Source organism: Apodemus sylvaticus, chromosome 9, assembly GCF_947179515.1.
Source record: "Apodemus sylvaticus chromosome 9, mApoSyl1.1, whole genome shotgun sequence".
NCBI classification, from domain to species: domain Eukaryota; kingdom Metazoa; phylum Chordata; class Mammalia; order Rodentia; family Muridae; genus Apodemus; species Apodemus sylvaticus.
Genome location: NC_067480.1, coordinates 73,250,242 through 73,273,562, shown reverse-complemented (window position 1 = coordinate 73,273,562; position 23,321 = coordinate 73,250,242). Strand labels below are relative to the sequence as shown.

The 23,321-nt window shown below is 42.5% G+C and overlaps 1 protein-coding gene and 1 pseudogene across 2 annotated transcripts in view; both read right to left on the bottom strand.

The window, feature by feature from the left end:
* The window catches only part of Adgre1 (adhesion G protein-coupled receptor E1), a 99,652-nt gene that overhangs the window by 34,726 nt on the left and 41,605 nt on the right, over positions 1–23,321 (bottom strand). For both annotated transcript variants that reach the window (XM_052192080.1, XM_052192079.1), the window contains exons 6-10: positions 16,925–17,068; positions 15,433–15,582; positions 9,107–9,247; positions 8,874–9,020; positions 6,192–6,280 (exon numbers count right to left, since the gene is read on the bottom strand). In XM_052192080.1, coding sequence (XP_052048040.1) covers positions 6,192–6,280; positions 8,874–9,020; positions 9,107–9,247; positions 15,433–15,582; positions 16,925–17,068 — 671 coding nt within the window. The remainder of the gene's footprint in view (positions 1–6,191; positions 6,281–8,873; positions 9,021–9,106; positions 9,248–15,432; positions 15,583–16,924; positions 17,069–23,321) is intronic.
* On the bottom strand, positions 1,796–2,870 carry LOC127692737 (heat shock cognate 71 kDa protein-like; annotated as a pseudogene).

The following is a 23,321-nucleotide window of genomic DNA, read 5'->3' as shown; positions in this document are numbered from 1 at the left end:
CCCGATTGAGAATGCACTGTGACTAGCTCAAGATCTTGCTGCCAGGGCCTCCTCAACAGGATGGACTGCTGCTTCCTTACACTCTGGGCCAAGATAGCCCTTTCCTTCCTTATGTTGCTTTTGTGGAACTCTGCCGGAGAAAACAATTGAGCCGTAGTTCTCATGGCAATTTTTCTCTCTTGTTCTCTTTCATTCCTTTTCTTACCTACAGGTCCCTGGTAGCCTAGGCAATGATCTTAAAACAAGAATAATGGGTACGAGACCACCCCTTGAGACGGGTCACTAACATGACCTCTCCAGGGAAACCAATGCTTTACTTTTCAAATCATTTACAAAATTATTACGATAGATAAAAAACTTTTCCAACAATAAAATTTCATATGGCTACACATGTGTCATCAGAGGTGAGTTTTGGTATATGGTAAAGAAAGCCTTAATTAGAATTAAAATGGTTTAAATTTATGCTTTGAAGATTTATAAAAAAAAAAAAAAACAGGTGTTAGCTGTTAAGCAATAATTAACCATAGGGGCTGGAAAGTTAGCTCAGTGGTTAAGAGCACTGACTACAAAGATTTATTAACCTGTTCTTGGGAATATGGCACTAGCCTTGCATGATTGCCCTATTGAATATATTCTTTTAGAATTGTTATATTTTTGATGATGACATTACCTGTTCTGTTTGTGATTCACTGAACATGTAGTTCAGAGTTGTAATGCTTAGATGATTTTTGTATTTTACTGTGCCAACTGATCTTGTTGGTATTCACAATTGTTTGGCTGGGTATGGTTTCTAAGAGATGTGTCATGTTTGGTTTAATGTATAAAATCCCCTGCTTAAGAGCTGCAAAATACACTCAGATTCAAACTGTCTCTGTGTTTGCTTCTGTTTGTCACAGCTGAATCCTTACCCACACACACCACCACCACCACCACTACCATGTAAGTGTGGTTGCTTTTAGGGGCCAGAAGAAGGCACCTGATCTTTTAAAGCTCAAGTTAGAGGCAGTTTCTGAGCCACTTGATGTAGGTGGTGGGAATCGAACTTAGATCTTCAGAGAGGGCAGTCAGGTTCAGGTTCTTGACTACTAAATCAAGTCTCTGCTTCCTGGCCACCCATTTTTCTTTTAAAAGAATTTCTCAAGTTTTTTAGGGAAATGCCCTATCTTCCAAGCTAGCTAAATGTTATTTAATTCAATGAGGTATAACTAGAAGTGATACTTAAGGATATTCTCTTTTTTTTGGTAGGGTGTCAATTTAAATAGTTCTATTAGACATTGCATTTATCGTATCTTGCATTTTCCACTTGTTTTAGACATTGCATTTTCCATTTAGGATAAAGTACAATGCTTTGTTTCCTCTCCCTGACCACATCTTCCATATTCATGTATTGAGAATGCTTAGTAATTTATTGTAGCAACTGAAATTTAATTTATTTTAGTTTCATTTTTAATTTTATTATTTAAGTTTAAATTGAGTGTAAACGTGTCACAGAACTTGCTAACTTTGGATGCTTCACGTTTCCCTGTGGAATATTGGTACACCTCTACTTGAATTGACTTAATACGCCTCTTTAATGGAAGAAGCACCACCAAATGAAGGCGTTCCCTCACCAGGGAAGCTCCCAGACATTTCTATAGACATGCCTCCAGCACTCTGGTACAGCTTAGTAACATGGGTGCAGACTTTTTGATGGTGTTTAAATTTTGTCTTCTCTGCTGTCTGGTTCTTATCTGGCCAATTGATGGTTTTATTGATGGTTTTATTACACTTGTCTAGAACCTCCTGTTTGTTCTCATCATTGACTCGTCATCAGCTGCCACACTCGTGTTGACATGATAGGACTCCAGTGAATTCTTAGAGAAAGCCTTATCTCTCTGCTTCTCACCTTCAACTTTGCACTTCTCAGCTTCCTGGAACAAACACCCAATTTCCTCCTTGCTCAAGTGTCACTGATTATGGTGATTGTGTTCTCCTATTCTGTGACCTTGTCTACACTGGAAGCATTGAGGATGCCGTTGGTATCTATGTCAAAAGTGGAACACCACAGGTTGCTGTAGGTTTGCCTGTGAGTTCAAACTTTGCAAGCAGGTTGTTATCCTTTGCCATGGCCCTTTCACCTTCATGTACCTGAATGAGCACATCCAACTGGTTGTAAGAACAGGTGATGAAAGTCTATGTCTCCCTGGTAGGAATGGTGGTATTGTGCTTGATGACTACAGTCATGACTCCATCAGCCCTTCCAATGCCAAGACAAAGAGAAGTGACATCAAAGAGTAGTAAATCCTGAACATTCTCAGACTTGGCTCCAGATAGAATGGCTGCCTGGACAGCTGCACCATAGGCCACAGCTCCATCAGGGTTAATGCTCTTATTCAGTTCTTTTCCATTGAAGAAATCTTGCAGAAGCGTCTGAATCTTGGGGATTCTGGTCAGACTCCCACTAGCACAATATCTTGGAACTGTATCGTAGCCAGTGTGGCACCTCAAAGAACTTTTATTACATGATTCAGAGTGCCACGGAACAGGTCAGCATTTAATTCTTCAAACTGAGCATGGGCAATGGAGGTACTGAAGTCAATGCCCTCATAGAGACAAGCAATCTCAATATTGGCTTGGGTGAGGAAGAAAGGATATGCTTGGCCACTTCGCAGGCAGCATGCAGATGGCTCTTGTTCTCACTGATGTCCTTGTATGCCTTCCTTTAATTCAACAGTGAAATGGTTGGCCATTCAGTTTGTAAAGTCTTCTCCACCCAACTGAGTGTCTCCAGATGTCAATTTGACTTCAAAATTTCAAAAGTACACATCAAAAGTACCATCTCCTGAGTCAAAAATCAACATATTCCTTTCAGCTCCAACCTTCGTATTAAGTCATACTCTTACAAAAAAAGAGGGTGGCTTTCACAGTCTTGTCTTCTCTCCACTACCTAAAATACAGGTCTAATATCAGGATCTAGTGCACAGAGAAGTCCTGTGTTAAGAAATAGTTTTCTAGTTCCATCCATTTTCCTGAAAAAGTCATGATGTCCTTGTTTATAATGACTAAGTAGTACTCCATTGTATTCATGAACCACATTTTCTGTATCCATTCTTCAGTTGAGGGACATCTTGGTTGTTTCCAATTTCTGGCTATTACAAATAAAGCTGCTATGAACATATGAAGCATGTGTCCTTATGGACACAAGGTGAATCTTTTTGGTATATTCCTAGGAGTGGTATACTTGAGTCTTAAGGTATAACTATTTCCAATTTTCTGAGAAGTTACCAGATTGATTTAGAGTGGTTGTACAAACTTTTAATCCCACCAGAAATGGAGGAGTGTTCCCCTTTCTCCACATCTTCCCCCAGCATGAGGAGGTTTTTTTTTTAGCCATTCTGGTTGATGTAAGGTAGAAGCTGAGTTGTTTTGATTTGCATTTTCCTGATGACATCTCGGTGAAGTAACCCAGACCCAAAGGACATGCATTGTATGTACTCACTGATAAGTAGGTATTAGCCATAAAGCAGAGAATACCCATGATACACCACACAGGACCAATGAAGCTAAACAAGAAGGAAGGCACAAGTGCAAATGCTTGAATCATACTTAGAAAAAGGAGCAAAATAGTTATAGGAGGCATAGGGGAGGAAGAAACTGGGTGGGAGTGGAAAGGGGTAGGAGAATAAGGAGACAGAATCAGGTATGGGGAAGGACAGGAGAGAGTCCCAGAGGACCAGAAGAATGCATGAAAAAAATGGCAGCTGCTAGGGGTGAGGGAAATCTTTAGGAAGTCTCAGAGACCTGAGATGGGGGAGGCTCCCAGGAATCAATACAGGTAATATCAGCCAAGATGCCTAACAGTGGGAATATAGAACCTGAAGAGACTACCTTCTGTAGCCAGGCAGGACCCCCAATGGAGAGACAAGGACACCAACCCACCCACACAAAACTTTCAACCTGAAATATGTCCTGTTTAAAGAAATTCAGGGACAAGGTTGGAGCAGAGATTGGGGTAATGGCCAACCAGTAACCAGCCCAACTTGAAACCCATGCCATTGGCAAGCACCAATCCTTACATTATTAATAATACTCGGTTAGGCTTGCAGACAGGAACCTAGTATAACTGTCCTCTAAGGAACCTTAGAGGACAGTTTGTCCTCTAAAAGACTCTATCCAGCAGCTGACTAAAACAGATGTCCATACCCACAGTCAAACACTGGACAGAGGATAGGGACTCTTTTTTTTTTAATATTTTTATTTTCTATATTCTTTGTTTACATTCCAAATGATTTCCCCTTTCTTGGATCCCCCCCTCCCCATATGTCCCATAAACCTTCTTCTCTCCATCCATTCTCCAATCACCTCCCTCCTTTTTCTCTGTCCTTATATTCCCCTCCAATGCTAGATCAATCCTTTCCAGGATCAGGACCCTCTCCATACTTCTTCATGGGACTCATTTGTTATGCGATTTGTGTCTTGAGTATTCAGGGCTTCTGGGCTAATTAATATCCACTTATCAGAGATTGCATTCCATGTGTATTCTTTTGTGATTGGGTTACCTCACTTAGGATGATATTTTCCAGATCAAACCACTTGCCTAAAAATTTTGTGAATTCATTGTTTCTAATTGCTGAGTAGTATTCCATTGTGTAAATATATCACATTTTCTGTATCCATTCCTCCTTTGAGGGGCATCTGGGTTCTTTCCAGATTCTGGCTATTATAAATAAGGCTGCTATGAACATAATAGAGCATGTGTCTTTATTGAATGCCAGGGAATCCTTTGGGTATATGCCCAGGAGAGGTATAGCAGGGTCCTCCGGAAGTGTCATGTCCAGTTTTCTGAGGAACCACCAGACTGATTTCCAAAGTGGTTGTACCATCTTACAGCCCCACCAGCAGTGGAGGAGTGTTCCTCTTTCTCCACATCCTCGCCAACACCTGCTGTCTCCTGAGTTTTTTACCTTAGCCATTCTGACTGGTGTAAGGTGAAATCTCAGGGTTGTTTTGATTTGTATTTCCCTAATGACTAATGATGTTAAGCACTTCTTAAAGTGCCTCTCGGCCAGAGGATGGGGACTCTTGTGGAAAAGTTGGGGGAAGTACTGAAAGCCTGGAGGAGATAAGAACCCATCAGGAAGACCAACACAGTCAAATAACCCAGAAGACTGGGAGTTCTGAGAGACTGAGTCACCAACCAAAGAACACACATGGGCTGAAATGAGGCCCCTGGCATATATGTAGCAGACCGGAAGCTCAGTCACCAACAACTGAAGCAGAGATTATCCGTACAGCTGTAGCCTGACTGTGGTATTCATTCTCCAACAGGGCTGCCTTGTCTGGCCTCAGAGGTAGAGAACGTGCCTAATCTCACAGAGTTGATAAGCCAGAGTGAGGGGATACCCAAAAGGGCCCCACCCTCTCAGAGAGGAAGGTAAGGGAATGGAAGCTGGGTCTCTATGGGGGAACAGAAAGGGGCAGTGTTTGGGATGTAAATAAGTAAATCATTATAATAATAACATAAAAACAAAAAATAGTTGCTGCTTTTAAAAACAATATAGCTACTATGGGTTGTGCTAAATATTTTACTATTGCATTTGTTTGGTTAAGATTGATGAAGCAGTATTTATCCTAAGTAGCCTCTTGGAAATCATCAATAACTAATAATGTTCAACACTTACATATTCAATAAGAATATTCATCCAGCCATATAGGGGTATTTGTATCAAAGCCATACACATACCAAGGCTCAGGGAACATAACAGATAAAGAGGCAGGGATGATGTAAAAGCAGAAGGGTAGAGAAGAAAGCAGTGAGATGCTGTCCTCTGGATATGGCCTGATGATGGCACTTGGGAACGCACAGAAGCTGCGGGTACCTACACAAGACCAAACCAGCCAAAACTCTAGGACTAGACTGGAAAAGTGCTCTCCAACTCCTCTCTCACTGAGAAGCTCTCTGCAGTGAGAGCTTCTGGGACACAGAGAATCATTCTTTCTTGATGGTATGATGAGCAGTAGAGTCATGCTCCAGTGGATGCCCACACCAATGCAATATGGTACCCATGATGAACTTAGTGTGTAATCAATAAACGGACATGGAATTGGAAGGGAGATGAGTAGGGAAAATTAGGAATGAGTATTATCAGAGTCCATTGTATATGTGGATGAAATTCTCAAGAATAAGGAAAGATAATTTTTTAAAAACTTACATAATCAAGATCCCTGCCCTGCCCTGCTTGGCACTGCTGTATCTGCTCACTTTTGGGTATCAAGTCTTCCTTACACTTGAAGGGGATCCCTGGAAGGAAGAAAAACCAACCATGGAAAAATGTTCAGCACAGCGAGGTAGACAAAACTGATTCTGTGTTCTTTATACATAGCATCTGACCTCAGCCATAATAAACAGAAGTGACCAAGAGCAAAGTGCACTGCACACCAGTTGTAAGAAGCTCCAAGATCATGGCAAGGGTCTAAAGGGGGTGAGAGGGGATGCGATGCCCAAGGCCACCGTGACTATTCATGTCAACTATCAGCTCATCCATATCCAATGTCACCCTGGAGATGGGCTTCTGGGCATGCCTATGGGATCAGCTAGATTAGATTAATTGGTGTGAGAAGACACCCTTTAATTGTGAACAGGACCATTTCCTGTTCAAGAAACCCTGGACTGCACAGAATGGGAAAATTGAGCAGTTCCAGCAGCAGCAGCCATCGCTCTCTGCTCCTGACTGTGGGTATGATGTGACCAGCTGCCTCAAATTCCACAGCATAATGAACTACATTCATGAACCCTGACCAGAATAAACCCTTTCTCCTTGAGCTGCTTTCTCAGGGTAATTTTTTTTACATTGACAAAAACTACGATATCAGTGATACAAAACTCTAAGGCAAAGAAAGGTAAGCAATCTGGTGCATGTCTGAAGGCACAATGATTTTTTTCGAGTAGAAGAATATAACCAGAAAGTGATATCAGTCTGGATGTTCACAAATGGGTGATGGGACGAGTAAATGTGGTACTTATACACAATGGAATATTATACAGTCATGTGAAATTAATTTTTTAAGAAAGTGAACAAACAGGAAAATATATTGAGATAGTAGAGCCTTAGACAAACACTACTCATACACAGACACATAACATACACATAACAGATCCTGATTTCCACAGGTTAAATATATGCAAGTAGATGTAAGTGTGAGAGAAAAACAGGACTCTGGAAAGATTTAAAGAATGGGATGTAAAGAGTAACAAAACACAAGAAATAGGAGAGGAGAGGGGGAACTATCGGGAAAGGGAAAATACAGAAAAAAGGGAAGCAATGAAGGGGGAAGGAGGGAATGGGAAGGGGTGGGAAGATGGAGAGGCTGAGGGAAAGTGAGCGAGGAGGAAAGAAGAAAGGAAGAAGATAAGGAGAGGAGAGGAAGGAACAGAGGATAAGAAGAGAGCAGAATAGAGGAAAGAAGGAGAGGGGAGGAGGCAGAGGGAGAGGAAAAGAAGACAAGAGGAAAGGAGGAGGAAAGGGGAGAAGGGGAGAAGCCAGGAGCTGGAGAGAATCAGAAGAAAGAGAGACAAAGGAGGGAAGAGGGATTACATCTGAATGGAATTCTTTTCATGATTCCTCAGAGCTAACTTGCATGGCCTTGACACCTGTGCTAGGCACCATGAATAAAAAATGAAAAGTAGGAAAGAAAAGGCATAATAAATACATATTTATAGATAGTTCTTTGTGAGGAGAAGACAGAAAAATGGAGGGTGGAAGGAGTATGTAGGAGACAGAGTGGCCCTGGTGACATCCTCCCCTCTGTATGGGAAAAATTAGATCTTAGATAAATTGTTGCTGTTGTGTTTCATTGCAGACATTCAGGATACATACATTCCACTTTAGATTTTGGTTTATGTGGGTGTGGTATACATGTATCTGAATATGCTCGCGTATGTATATTATTTATGCCCATCCATATGAAACCCAGAAGTTGGCATTGGGCATCTTAGTCACTCTCCAACATCATGGACTCTAACCCTCTGGAACAATAACTTCAAATAAACTCCTTCATGTGAAAGTTGCCTTAGACATGCTGTTTTATCATAGCTACACTAATGCATAGGGCCATACCCTTATAGAAAAGTGGCCCTCCCTGAGAAGCTATTACTGCATCTCAGTAAGGAGAGGCTCATGAGCTCCTCTCCCATCCATAGATATGCTCAGTACTATAAATATTAAAATATATTACTCAAAAATTTTAGGCCAAGCAGTCATAGTACACACCTTTAATCTAAGCATTTGAGAGGCAGAAGCAGGGAGATCTCTGAGATCAAGGCCAGCCTGGACCACAGAATAAGGTCCAGGACAGACAGAGGTGTATAGTAAAATCCTGTCTTGAAAAACAATAAAAATTTTAAAATTTTATTGTTCTTGAGAGAAAAAACTAAGTATTTTCATAAGACACCAAAATGTCAAAGAGCCTGAACTACAGCCATGGTTACAGACACATGTAAAGTGTCTCACTCTGTGTAAATATTCAGGACCTTTGTACATACTATACCCATGACAATGTATCTCCATTCTTTCAATTCTATACTTCAAACTGGATATTGTCCTGTACACTTATGTCAGGACAGTTGTAGACAGAGGAAAGAGGAATGGGGCTCAAGGCTAGCAGTGAGTTTGAGGCTAACCTGTACCACATGAGACCCTATCTGCAAAAAAAGAATAGTTGATCTAAAACCCACTCAATAACCTACTATTGAGTGTACCAATGAATCAGTAAAGGAGTAAATAAGTAGCAAAATACTAAAATGGAAGTAAGTAGAGAACTTAGTTATTGGGGGGAAAAAGTTTTATGAGCAAAGCAAAGACACAGTTCCCCTTGCCAATGCACTAAGTCATTACTTTTGCAGTTGAAGTTTCCATGTGCTTGGGAGCTTTCTGGATCCATTTGAAAGTCAGGAAGGCAGCTGCAGATGTAGGAGCCTGGTACGTTGGTGCAGACAGAATTTAGTCCACATTGTAATGGATCTTGACTGCACTCATCAATATCTGAAATAAACATCAAATACATAAAGAAATTCATAGAAACATGGAGAAATGTACACCCCAAACCATCTGGGAAATCCTCTGCTCACCTTCACATGTCACTTCCGGGTCTTTGAAATTCAGCTGTCCATTGCTTGATGCAAAGCCAGGGTGGCAAGCGCAGAAGTAGCTCCCAAGAGTGTTGGTACAAACAGAGTTGACAGGACATGCGTGCTCACACTCATTGATATCTGCACAGTGGAGAATGAGCATGAGGTGTGGAGTAATGGCTCAGTGGGAAAAGAGCTTGCAGTGTACGCATAAGGTCTCAGTTGACCGCCCCCCCAGAAGCCAGATCCCTGTTTTCACTTCTGTTCTTAAGATAAAAAACACCCTGGCATGGGATGATTCCCAGGAGAGGCCCCACCAGCTCAGAGGGGAAGGGAAGGGGCATGAGGAAAGGAATGTAGGGGGGATGACAGGTAGAGGGCAATGGTAAGGATGAAAGTGAATAAAAATACCCTGGTGAAAAGTGGTTTAGGGGGGAAAAAAGGTTTACTTCAGCTCACAAGTGCAGATTGAAGCCAACATTGTAGGGAAGCCAAGGACGGAACTTGAAGCAGCCAGAGAATGAATGTATGTCACTGGCTTTGACTACATGCAATTAAGAACCCCCTGCCTCAGGAATTGTGTCACCCATGATGGCTGGGTCTTTCTTCATCAACTATATGTAATCAAGACCACCTTCCACAGACATGCCCATGGGCCAACCTGATCTAAACAATCCTTCATTGAGGCTCTTTTCTCAGATGGTTTTAACTTTTGTCAATTTGTCAATTAAAACTAATAATGTCCAGTTTTGTTGAGTACAAGCTTTTGTAGTAGGGTCTGACCATTTTTTGAGTTTCCAGTTTCTGTTACTCTCCCTTCTCATTTCTGATTTTATTAATTTGGGTAGTAACATCTGTGCCCTCTGGTTAGTCTGGCTAAAGATTTATCTATCTTGTTGATTTTCTCAAAGAACCAGCTCCTGGTTTGGTTGATTCTTTGTATGGTTCTTTTTGTTTCTGTTTGGTTGATTTCAGCCCTGAGTTTCATTATTTCTTGTCATCTACTCCTCTTGGGTGTATTTGCTTCTTTTTGTTCTAGAGTTTTCAGGTGTGCTGTCAAGCTGCTAGTGTAAGCTCTCTTCACTTTCTTTTTGGAGGTATTTAGAGCTATGAGTTTTCCTCTTAGCACTGCCTTCATTGTGCCCCATAAGTTTTGGTATGATGTGTCTTCATTTTCATTAAATTCTAAAAAGCCCAGGACCAGATGAGTTTAGTACAGCTGTCTCCTGAGAGGTTCTGCCAGTGCCTGACAAATACAGAGATGGATGCTCTCAGTCAACCACAGGACTGAGCACAGGGTCCCAAATGGAGGAGCTAGAGAAAAGACCCAAGGAGCTGAAGAGGTTTGCAGCCCCATAAGAGGAACAACAATATGATACAGCCAATACCCCCCAGAGCTCCCAGGGACTAAACCACCAACCCAAGAGTACACATGGAGGAACCCATGGCTCCAGTTACACATGTAGCAGAGGATGGCCTTGTTGGGCATCAATGAGAGGAGAGGTTCTTGGTCCTGTGAAGGCTTGTTGCCCCAGTGTAGGTGAATGCCAGGACAGGGAAGCAGGAGTTGGTGGGTTAGTGAGCAGGGGGGAATGGAATGGGGGGTTTTTGAAGGAGAGGGAAGCAAAGAGGATAACACTTTAAATGTAAATAAAGAAAATATCTAGGCTGAAGAGATGTCTCAGCAGTTAAGAGCACTGACTGCTCTTCCAGAAGTCCTGAGTTCAATTCCCAGCAATCACATGGTAACTCACAACCATCTGTAATGGGATCTGATGCCATCTTCTGGTGTGTCTGAAGACAGCTACAGTGTACTGTACTCATATAAATAAAATAAATAATTCTTTTTTAAAAATATAAAAAAAGAAAATATCTTTAAAAAAAAGAATGTCCTTATTCACACACACACACACACACACACACACACACACACACACAGTACAGCTCTATGTTATATTCATGATAATGCATTCTGATCATTGGATTATCAGGTGACTCTGTCAGGACAATATAGAATATACTTAGACTGCATACATAGTCAGAATAGTCCATGTATAACTCTGTGTAAGGTGAATTCTGAAAGCTTGTGGAAAAACTCCAAGAAAACAAGACAACAGTCTTGTGATCTCTGTTTCTCAATCGCATGGATTGTTTTTTGAATGTGCTTCCATGCTCTTCCCAGATGTAATAAATAAGAGTTTATTATTATTTAAGAGTTAATAAAAAAGCATACATGGGCTGGACCTATGCTCCCCACACATATGTATCAGATGTGCAACTTGGTCTTCATGCAGGCCCTTCAACAGCTGGAGTGGGGAGAGGCTGTCTCTCAATCCATTGTCTTCCTGTGGATCTGGTTCTTCTGACTAGAGCTGCCTGGTCTGGCCTCAGTGAGAAAGGATGTACCTAGTCCTGCAGTGACTTGATGTGCCAGAATGGGATGGTACGCAGGGGTCCTCCCCGTTCTCAGAGGAGAAGTGGGGGGTAAGATGGGAGGAGGGGTTATGTGAGGGTGAACTGGGAGAAGAGGGGCTGTGATCATGATGTAAAGAGATTACATACATACATACACACATACATACATACATACATACATACATACATAGGAAGAAATAAATGGGTTTACTTTATTATCTTACTATCATTCAGATGATGATTCCAAGTACAGATTGACCCTTTGAATGTATATAGCCTGAACTCATGTGAACATACCTTGTCCTGTAACTGTATAGAGCTTGAACTCATGTGAACTCATTTGCTCATATGACCTTGCTTAACTCTCAGAATATAAATTGTTTGTTTCTCTGAATAAAGCTTGATATTGCATGAGACTTTAGTCCACCTCACTTTTAGGTTCCATCAAGGTTCACTAGAATGGTAAAAAATCGCTACATGGGACTTCTTTGTACAACCAAGAGATGGTAGACATAAAATATGTGAGGATGCTTCTAGATTCAGGGGTGTCTGTTTAACAGGAAATGTAATAGTGTGGTACACTCAAATAACAATAAAATAGGACCAGTAATATGGCTCAGCCTGACAACCTCGAGTCAATCTCCAGGACCCATATGGTAGAAGGCAAAAGCTGACTCTCACATGTTCTCCTCTGACTTTCACACACGCACATGGTGTGTGTGTGTGTGTGTGTGTGTGTGTATGTATGTATGTGTGTGTGAGTGTGTGTGTATGTGTGTGTGAGAGAGAGAGAGAGAGTGTGTGTGTGTGTGTGTGTGTGTGCAAGCACACATTTTTAACATCTGTGATTAGATTAAAATAAGACCCACCTTAGATGTAATTAGCATTATTTCTGGGGTTGGGTCCTAGAAATCATCAAAGGGAGCTGAGAGCTAGCTCCAGTATTTATTATTCATCTCTCTCTGCTTCCTGACTGCGGATGTAGTGTGACTGGCTACCTCAAGCTCCTGCTGCCATGCCTGTCCCACGAGGAGTGCTGTCCCTACCATTCCTCTGCCATGAGGTGGCACAGGTAAGGAGGTGATGTTCCTCCTCCTTGACCCTCTCCACATGTGGCAGTTATGCCACAAGGTCATGAGAGCGGTAGAGCTGCCCCTGCCCCTCACCAGCACTGGGCCCTGCACTTTTCCTGGGCAACACAGCATACCTGACCCTGAAGAGGGCATGGGCGAGCTGTGTATGGGAGAGAAGAACAGAGGATGTCCTGCCCCTCACCACCATACACCACATGTGGCAGTCAGAAGAGCTGGCTCGAAATCATTGAGAATGGGAGAGTTATCCCTGCCTCTCACCAGCAGTAGCACTTTGGAGACCTGGGCCTTGTGCCTCACCTGAGCAACACAGTGGAGCTGACCTTAATGGTGAAGGCATGGGAGAGCCAGCCCCAGGGTTGCAAGAGCAGGAGAACTGGCCCAGCTCCTCATGGGTTTCAGTAATAGGAGAGTGAGCTGGAACCTTGACCAAGTGACACAGTGGAGCTGACTCTGGAGGCACGAGTTAGGGCTTGAGAGCAGAAGAGCTGGCCCTGCCTCCTACCTATGGAGGCTCTGGTGGCCTCGCTGGAGCAGTGCTTGGAGAATTCACCCTAGTAGTGTGGATAAGTGAGAGAGGGTGGGATGGCAAGCTCAGGCACCAACCGGTCCCAGATCTGGGGATTTAAGTTAGCCCACCCCAAAATCTACATTATCTGTGAACTATTGGGTGTGTGAAAGGACCAGTCCTGCTAAGCCAAAACTGCAGGATCTCCATGACACAAAGCAATCACAGGATAACTGAGAGGAGTCCCAATGAGGGTCCAACATTGATGGTGTCACAGAAACCAGAGACCTGAAGCCAATTATAATTAACATTTGCAAGTGAAGATGTATAGACAGAGGGATAGCCTGTGGGACACCCTTTTTCACACTACAGCTTACACAATGAAATGTTTTCTATGCTTTGTTTTGGGTTGGTTTGCTTTTGTTCTATTCATTTGTGTGTTTGTTGTTTTGGATGGGAGGTTTCGAGGAGGAGTAGATACAAGGGATGGGGAGATAAGTGAGCCTGGAGTGCATAACGTGAAAATCACAAAAAAATGATAAAAAGTTTAAAGAAATAAATAAAAGGAGCAGAGAGAGCTTAAGGTGTGAATGCTCACTGTTCAGTTCACCTTCTTTGCCCTCATGAAGTCCAGGACCTGACCTACAGTCATGACAATTCTCCACAGACAAGGTGTATTAATGTTAGCATTAACCATCAGCGTGATACAGCTTAGAAACAGCTAAAAGAAAATCTTCATCAATTCTCTTTATCAAATAAGTCTGTAACTATGTCTATGAGAAGTTGTTTTCACTGTCTTAGCTGATGGACCCAAGGCCACTGTGAACTGTACCATTCCCTGGGCGAGTAGTTCTCAATTATATGAGAAAGGCGCCTAAGCAAAAGCCTGTGAGCAAACCTGAAAATAAGCTAGCGAGAAACATTTTCCCAAAAGGACATGTGTAAATTACAGGGATGGAAATGGAGCGGAGACTGAGGAAAAGAAGATCCAGTGATAGGCCCAAAGTGGGATCCAGCTCAAAGGGAGGTCCCAAGTCCAGACACTACTACTGAGGCTATGACACACTCATAAAAAATGGACCTAGTGTGACCGCACTCCAGAAGACCCAACAAGCAGCTGAAAGAGTCAAATACAGATATTTGCACCCAACCAATGGACAGAAGCAGTTGACCCCCGTTGTTGAATTAAGGAAGGCTGAAAGAAACTGAGAGAAGGGCAGTCCTGTAGGAGGACCAGTGGTCTCAATTAATCTGCACCCCTGAGATCTCTCAAACACTGGACCACCAAACAGGCAGCATACACCAGCTGATATGAGGGCCCCAACACACATACAGTGGAGGACTGCTGGGTCTGGTGTTCATTCAGAAATGATGCACCTAACCCTCAAGAGACTGGAGGCCCAGGGAGTTTAGAGGTCAGGCAGGGTTGGGTATGAGGACATTCATGTGAAGACAGCAGGCGCGGAGGAGGTATGGAATGTGAGACAGATGGAGGGTGGATGATGGAGGGGAATAAAATATGGAGCATTAAAAAAATTAATAATGAATTAAAAAAGAAAAAAGAAACATTTTCTCATGGTTTCTGCCTCTAGGTTTCTGACATGATCTTCTACCCTGACTTTCCTCAGTGATCATTTGTGACCTGGAAGTATAAGACAAATGAAACTTTTCCTCTCAGAGTTGCTTTTGGTCATAGTGTTTGTCACAGCAACAGATTGAAACTAGAACATATACCCACAGATCAAACTGACCTAAACAGTTCCTCATTGAAATGCTCTTTCAAGGTGATTCTAGATTGTGTCAAGCTAAAGATCAAAACTAACCAAATGACATACAGAGTCTCGGGTGCGCGCACACGCACACAAGTACGCATGCATGCACGCACACACAAACATGCATGCAGGCATTCACATGCTCACACATGCACACACTTTGGAATCTAGGTTGGTTCTTGACTGTAGCCAACAGGATGAAGTATTAGTGATGTCCTGCGTTCTCTAACCTCAGACTCAAACACCTGGCGTATTCTGCATTCTTCCTTTCAGAAACACATTTAAAAAAAAAAAAAAAAAACCAGGAACCATGTTATAAAGAAGCCCATGTGTCACTGTGGAAACTGGGTGTTTCTGTAGTTTTCAGCCAAATGAGATCAACTGTTAAGACATGTCAGATGTTGTAGGCACAGTCCCTGGGGACACTAAATAAAACAGAAAAGGTAGTCTATTGTAAGCAAGGACAGTTGCTATAAGACACAATGTTTGTGATTAACTTACTACCCATTAGCGTGTCCTCTACATGGCTGGGGTCATTACCTGTACAATTCCCATCTGCTGGATGGCCAGGGATCTGAAAAGTTGACAAAGAGAATCCAGGTGGGCAAGAACAGCTGTAGGATCCTAGGGTGTTGATGCAAATGAACGTGGGACCACAAAGACTTGAATTCCTGGAGCACTCATCCACATCTAAACAGAATGTCACAGTGAGACAAAATGATGACATGTGAACCAGGAAATTGTTAGCAGGAAAAGCTCTGGCTGTGACTAAATGCATTTCACATTATGGCATGGCCACAAGCTGGTGGGGACCAGGGAACGGAATGTGGTGGCTTGAATAAGAATGACCTCGATAGACGCAGTCATCTGGACGCCTGGTCCCAGTTGGTGGCGCTGTTTAGAGAAGTTCAGAAGAAACCTGCTGGAGACCTTGGTGGAGAAAGTTTGTCACTGGTAGGGGAGGGGTTGTAGCAAGCTTGGAGAGTATATGGCTTCATCCTGTTTTCTGTTTGCTTTCTCTGCTTGATGCTTGTGTATGAGCTTTGTCTCTCAGCTCCCTGCTTCTGCTGTCATGGCTCGCACCCCTTGCCTTACCTCTTACCGCTTGCCATGTTCTCATACCATAGTGAGCCCTTCACTCTGTACACATAGACCAAACTAACTCTGTCTTCCTCAAGGTGCCATTGGTTATGGTGTCCTTTTTTTCACACCTCGGAAAAGTAACTAAAACACTATGAGATTGTAAAGCCATGAAGCCATGTACACGTCACAGTACATGTCCAATCCCAATACTCTCAAAGTAAGGTGAGAGGCAGAGATAAGCAAACCTTCAGATTCCCATGGGAAAGGAAACCTGGTATAGACTGCAGGGAACAGCAAAGAGACCCTGTCTCCAGCAAGGTAGGAGGCAAGGCCTGACACTCTGGCCTCCACACACATGCCTTGGCATACACTCATGGAAGTGTGTTGCATCCCACACACTGAGGTCCTGAAAACCTGGCTAAAGCAGTGAGGGATGGGTAATGAATAGACACCAAGACATGTGCAGAAAAGCTGAGGTTTGGTTATCTATGCTCCCTCTGATGGAGTGGTACTAACTACACAACAATCCAGAACCTCCATGAATTTGTGTTTACAGCTCAGTGTGGGGAGAGTCAGATAATCTTAGGACATAGGCAGCAGGCAGCACAGCAGCAGAAATAAGAAAGACCCTGTCTCAATAATGTGGAAGGCAAGAATTGATTCCTAAAAGTTGTTCTCTGACCTCCATATATGTACCATGATGTACACATGCTTACACTCATGTAAGGAAGAAGTAAGAGAAAGGGGTGAGGGGGGGAGAGGGAGAGAGGGAGGAAGGAAGGAACAGAGGGAGGGAGGGGAGGGAAAAAAGGAGAAGGAAGAAGAGGGGAGGGAGGAATCTTGGCTTCAGCTTTTCAAATGAAAGTTTTAAACTCATCCTAAGCCCAACCTTTTGTCACTGTCATTTCAAGAGATTTTATTTGCTTTCCTGGTCCAAACCTCCACCTACCTTCACAGGATTCTTCCAGGCCCTGGAACGTTGGTCCTCCTCCACTAGATTCAAGTCCTGAGTCGCACACACAATAATAGCTTCCAAGAGTGTTGTGGCAGGTTGCATGTTCTGGGCAAACACTATGCACACATTCATCTTCGTCTGATGGTTTGGGGATAAAATGCAGGAGAATTCAGGTAAGGGAGCAAGAAGTGAAAAATACATACTGGAAATGCACTCTGTGTGATAACTGGTAGCAGACAAGGCGAAGGCTTTCCCAATACACATGTTCTCTTTTTTCCTTGGCAATATAGTAAAAACATAGTAAAAATGGCCATCGTGCCCAAAGCAATTTACAGATTCAATGCAATCCCCATCAAAATTCCAATTCAATTCTTCATAGAGTTAGAAAGCAATTTTCAAATTCATCTGGAATAACAAAAAACCCAGGAGAGTGAAAACTATGCTCAACAATAAAAGAACTTCTGGTAGAATCAGCATCCCTGACCTCAAGTGATAATACAGAGCAATAATGATAAAAAAAAAAAAAAAAAAAAAAAAAAAAAAAAAAAACCTGCATGGTATTGGTACACTGACAGGCAGGTAGATCAGTGGGATAGAACTAAAGACCCAGAAATGAACCCACACACCCATGGTCACTTGATGATTGACAAAGGAGCTAAAACCAATCAGTGGGGGGGGGGGAACAGCCTTTTTAACAAATGGTGTTGGTTCAACTGGCGTTTAGCATGTGGAAGACTGCAAATCCATTCTTATCTCCTTGTACAAAGCTCAAGTCTAAGTGGACCAAGGAAGTCCACATAAAACCAGATACACTGGGTCTAATAGAAGAGAAAGGGAGGGGGAGTCTTGAACACTCGGGCACAGGGGAAAAGTTCCTGAACAGGAATGGCTTATGCTCTAAGATCAAGAATCAAAAACGGGACCTCATAATATTGCAAAGATTCTGCAAGGCAAAGGACAATATCAATAGGACAAAACAGCAACCAACAGATTGGAAAAAGATCTTTACCAATCCTACATTTGATAGAGGACTAATATCTAATATATACAAAGAACTCAAGAAGTTAGACTCCAGAGAGCCAAATAACCCTATTAAAAATGGGTAACAGATCTAAACAAAGAATTCTCAACTAAGGAAACTCCAATGGCTGAGAAGCACCTAAAGAAATGTTCAACATCCTTAGTCATCAGGGAAATGCAAATCAAAACAACCCTGAGATTCTACCTCATACCAGTCAGAATGGCTAAGATGAAAAGTTCAAGGGACAGCAGGTGCTGGAGAGGATATAGAGAAAGAGCAACAATCCTCCATTGCTGGTGGGATTGCAAACTGGTAAAACTACTCTGGAACTCAGTTTGGTGGTTTCTCAGAAAATTGGACATAGTACTACCTGAGGACCCAGCTATACCATTCCTAGGCATATACCCAGAAGATGCTCCAACATATAATAAGGACTCATGTTCCATTGTGTTCATAGCAGCCATATTTATAATAGCCAGAAGCTGGAAAGAGCCCAGATGTCCTTCAACAGAGGAATGGATACAGAAAATGTGGTACATTTACACAATGGAGTACTACTTAGCTATTAAAAATGTTGAATTCATGAAATTCTTAAGCAAATAGATTGAACTAGAAAATGCCATCCTGAGTGAGGTAACCTAATCACAAAAGAATTCACATGGTATGCACTTTGAATACCCAAGGTACAATTCACAGACTACATGAAACTCAAGAAGAAGAAAGACAAAAATGTTGGTCCTTCTTAGAATGGGGAACAAAATACTCACAGGAACAAATGTGGAGACAAAGTATAGAGCAGAGACTGAAAGTAAGGGCATCCAGAGACTGTCCCACCTGTGGATTGATCCCATATACAGTCATCAAACCCCAACACTATTGTGGAGGCCAAGAAATGCTTGTTGAAAGGAGCCTGATATAGCTGTCTCCTGAGAGGCCCTGCCAGAGCCTTACAATACAGAGGCAGATGCTTGCAGCCAAACATTGGACTGAGTGCAGGGTCCCCAATAGGGAGTGGGGGAAACTGGGAAAGGGTATAATAACACTTGAAATATAAATAAAGAAGATATCCAGTAAAAAACAATGACTTCAGGAAATTCACAGGCAAATGGATGGAACTTGAAAATGTCATCTTAAGTGAGGTAACTCAGTCACAAAAGAACACACACAATATGTACTCACTGATAAGTGAATATTAGCTCAAAAGTTCAGAACACCAAGATTCTATTTACAGACCATATGAAGCCCAAGAAGAAGGAAGACCAAAATGTGGATACTTCAGTGCTTCTTAGAAAGGTAACCAAAATACTCACAGTAGGAAATATGGAGACAAAGTGTGGAGCAGAGACTCAAGGAAAGGTCATCCAGAGACCTGAGGATCCATCCCATATACAGACACCAACCTTATTGTGGATGCCAGAAAGGGCTTGCTGTTGGAAGCCTGATATGGCTGTCTCCTGAGAGACTCTGCCAGAGCCTGACAAATATAGAGGCAGATGCTTACAACCAACCACTGGACAGAGCTCAAGGTCCCGAATGGAGGAGTTGGAGAAGGGATTGAAGGAGCTGAGGAGGTTTGCATCCCCATGGAAGGAGCAACAGTGTCAACAGGCCAGACTCCCCAGAGCTCCCAGAAACTGGACCACTAACCAAAGAGTACACATAGAGGGACGCATGGCTCCAGCCACATATGTGGCAGTGAATGGCCTTGTTGGACATCAGTGAAAGGAGATGCCCTTGGGCCTGAGGGTGTTCAATCCCAGTGTAGGGGAACACCAGAGAGGGAAGACATGAATAGGTGGGTGGGTGGGGGAGCACCCTCATAGACGCAGGGGAGAGGGAAGGAGATAGGGCTTCCAAAGGGGAGACCTGGAAAGGAAAAACATTTGAAACATAAATAAAGAAAATACCCAATAAAAAAAATGGGGACATCATGAATTTTGCAGACAAATTGGTGGAACTAGAAAATATCATCCTGAGTGAGGTAACCTAGACCCTAAAGGAATCTCATGGTATGTAATCACTGATAAGTGCATATTAGTCAAAAATACAAAATACCAATGATACCATAGACAGTAAGAAATTTAACAGGAAGGAAGACCCAAGTGGGATGCTTCAATCCCACTTTGAACTGGAAACAAAATAATCACCGGAGCCAGAGGGACTGAAGAAACTGGATGGGACTGAGGAGTGGGAAGAAAAGGGGGGCATAATCAGGTATGGAGGGACACTGGAAAAAAGCCCAGAAGGCCTGGAGAATGAATGAAAATATGCATCTGCTGGGGGTGGAGGATGGGGGAATCACTAGGCAGTCCCAGAGATCTGGGATGGGGAAGACTCCCAGGACTCATTGCTGGTGATCTTAGCCAAAATGCCCAACAGTGGGGATATGGAACCTGAAGGGACTGCCTCCAATAGTCAGATAGGATCCCCCAGTAGAGGGATGGGGAAACCAACCCACTTGTAAAACTTCTGACCCAAAATTTCACCTGTCTAAAAGAAATGAGGGGTCAAAATGGACCAGAGACTGGAAGAAATATCTGGCCAGTGACCAGCTAACTTGAGATCCATCCCGTGGCCAGGCACAGATCCCCAGTACTTTTAATAATGCTATGCTGTGATTGCAGACAGGAGCCTAACATGGCTGCCCTCTGAGAGGCTCCACCCAGCAGCTGACTAAGACAGATGAAGATACTCATATCCAGACACTGAATGGCAGTTGCAGACTCCTATGGAAGAGTTAGGGGAAGGATTGAAAGAACTAAAGGGGATGACAACACAGAAGGACCAAGAGTGTCAACAAATCTCGACCCCTGTGCGTTCCCAGAGACGGAGTCACCAACAGAGAGCATGCACAGGCTAGTACAAAGCCTCTGGCAAATAGATGGCAGAAGGCTGCCCTGTCTGGCCTCATTGGGAAAAGATGTGCATAAACCTGTAGAGACTTGATGCCCCAAGGTAGGAGGAAATAAGAAGTAAAGTGAAGGGGAAGGGGAAGGGGAGACTCTGTGAGGAGGAACAGAAGAGGACAGCATTTTGGATGTAAATAAAAAAATAATTAATTAATATAAAAAAGAACTTCTGAAGATATCACCATCTCCAGCATCAAGCTGTATTACAGAGCAACAAAAACTGCATGGTTTTGCTATAGAGATAGGTTGACCAATAGAATCAAATCCAAGCCCTCAAACCCACACACTTACAGATAGTTGATACTTGACCAAGAAGCCAAAACTATACAATGAAAAAAAATGAAAGCATCTTCAACAAATGGTGCTGGTCTGATTAGGTGTCTGCAAGTAGAAGAATGTAAATAGACCCATATTTATCACACTGCATAAAACTCAAATACAAGTGTATCAAGGACTTCAACATAAAGCCAGATATAATACAACTAACAGAAAATAAAGTGTGAAATAGCCTTGAACTCGTCAGTACAGGAGAGACAAGACAACACCAATGACTCCATCACTAAGATCAACAATTGATAAACAGGACATCATGAACTGAAAAGCTTCTGTAAGACAAAGGACACTATCAATAGCACAAAGAAGCAGCCTACAGATTGGGAAAAATCTTCACCAACCCACATCCAAAATATTTTTTTAACTCAATAAATTAGATACCAGCAAACACTCCCCCCCCAAAAAAAACCAGAATTCTTTTTTTTATTTCTCATATAACTCTTCAATTTTTTTCCTTTTTTTATTAAATATACTTTTTATTTACATTTCAAATGATTTCCCCTTTTCTGGCTCCCCACTCCTGAAAGTCCCATAATCCTTCTTCCCTCCCCCTGTTCTCCCATGCACCCCTTCCCACTTCCCTGTTCTGGTATTGCCCTATACTGCTACACTGAGTCTTTCCAGAATCAGGGGCCACTCCTCCGTTCTTTTGGATATCTTTTGATATGTGGATTATGTCTTGGGTATTCCAAGTTTCTAGGCTAAAATTCACTTATCAGTGAGTGCATACCATGATTGATCTTTTGAGACTGGGTTACCTCACTTAGTATGATGTTCTCCAGCTTCATCCATTTGTCTAAGAATTTCATGAATTCATTGTTTCTAATGGCTGACTAGTACTCCATTGTGTATATATACAATATTTTTTGCATCCATTCTTCTGTTGAGGGATACTTGGGTTCTTTCCAGCTTCTGGCTATTATAAATAGGGCTGCTATAAACATAGTGGAGCATGTATTCTTATTACATGCTGGGGAATCCTCTGGGTATATGCCCAGGAGTGGTATAGCAGGGTCCTCCGGAAGTGATGTGCCCCCCCCCCAAAAAAACCAGAATTCATAATAGAGAAATGTTCAACATCCTTAGTCCTCAGAGAAATCAAAATGACCCTAAGATTCTATCATGATAGCTAAGATAAAAAAACTCAGGCAACCATACATGCTGGCACAGATATGAAATAAGAGAAACACTCTTCCATTTCTGGGAGCAGTGCAAACTTGTACACAACTCTTGATATCTATCTGGCAGATTCTAAAAAAAGAATAGTTCTACTTGAAGAACCAGCTATACCACTCCTGAATATATACCCAAAAAATGCTTTCCCACAAGAACACATATTCCATTATGTTCATAACAGCTTAATTCATAATAGCCAGAAACTGGAATGTATCCAGGTACCCCTCAACTAAAGAATGAATACATTAAAAAAACTGTTGTTCATTTACCCAATAGACTACTCAGCTATTAAAAACAAAAAGAAGGTGAATTTTGCAGGCAAATGAAACTAGAAAATATCATCCAGAGTGAGGTAGCCCAGATCCAAAAGATATGCATGGTATGTACTAACCTATAAGTAGATATTAGCCAAAAAGTATAGGATATCCATACTATACTCCACAGACCCAAAGAAGCTAACAAGATGGAAGTCCAAGCAAGGACACTTGAATCTTACTTAAAGGGTAAGTAGAATAGTCAAAGGATGCAGATGGATGGAGGGAACTGGATGGGAGGGTAAAAGAGAATTCAGGAGCACATGTGGGAAGAAACCAGAGAAAGAACTAGAGGGCCAAGAGAATGAATGGAAAACAGCAGGGTGAATGTGGGGGTCATCTCTAGGACATGATAGAGATGTGGAATGTGGAAGACTCCCAGGAGTCTATGGGAGTGACCTTAGCTAAGCCTCCTAGGAGTGAGGATATAGAATCTAAAGTGACCACCTCCTGCAGCCAGGCAGGACCCCCCAGTGTAGGGATAAGGTCACAAACCCACCCATAAAACATTTGACCCCAAATTTGTCCTGTCTAAAAGAAATTCAGGGACAAAGATGGAGCAGAGACTAAGGGAATGACCAACCAATAACTAGCTCAGTGAGAGACCTATTCCAAGGGCAAGCACCAATCCTTGACAC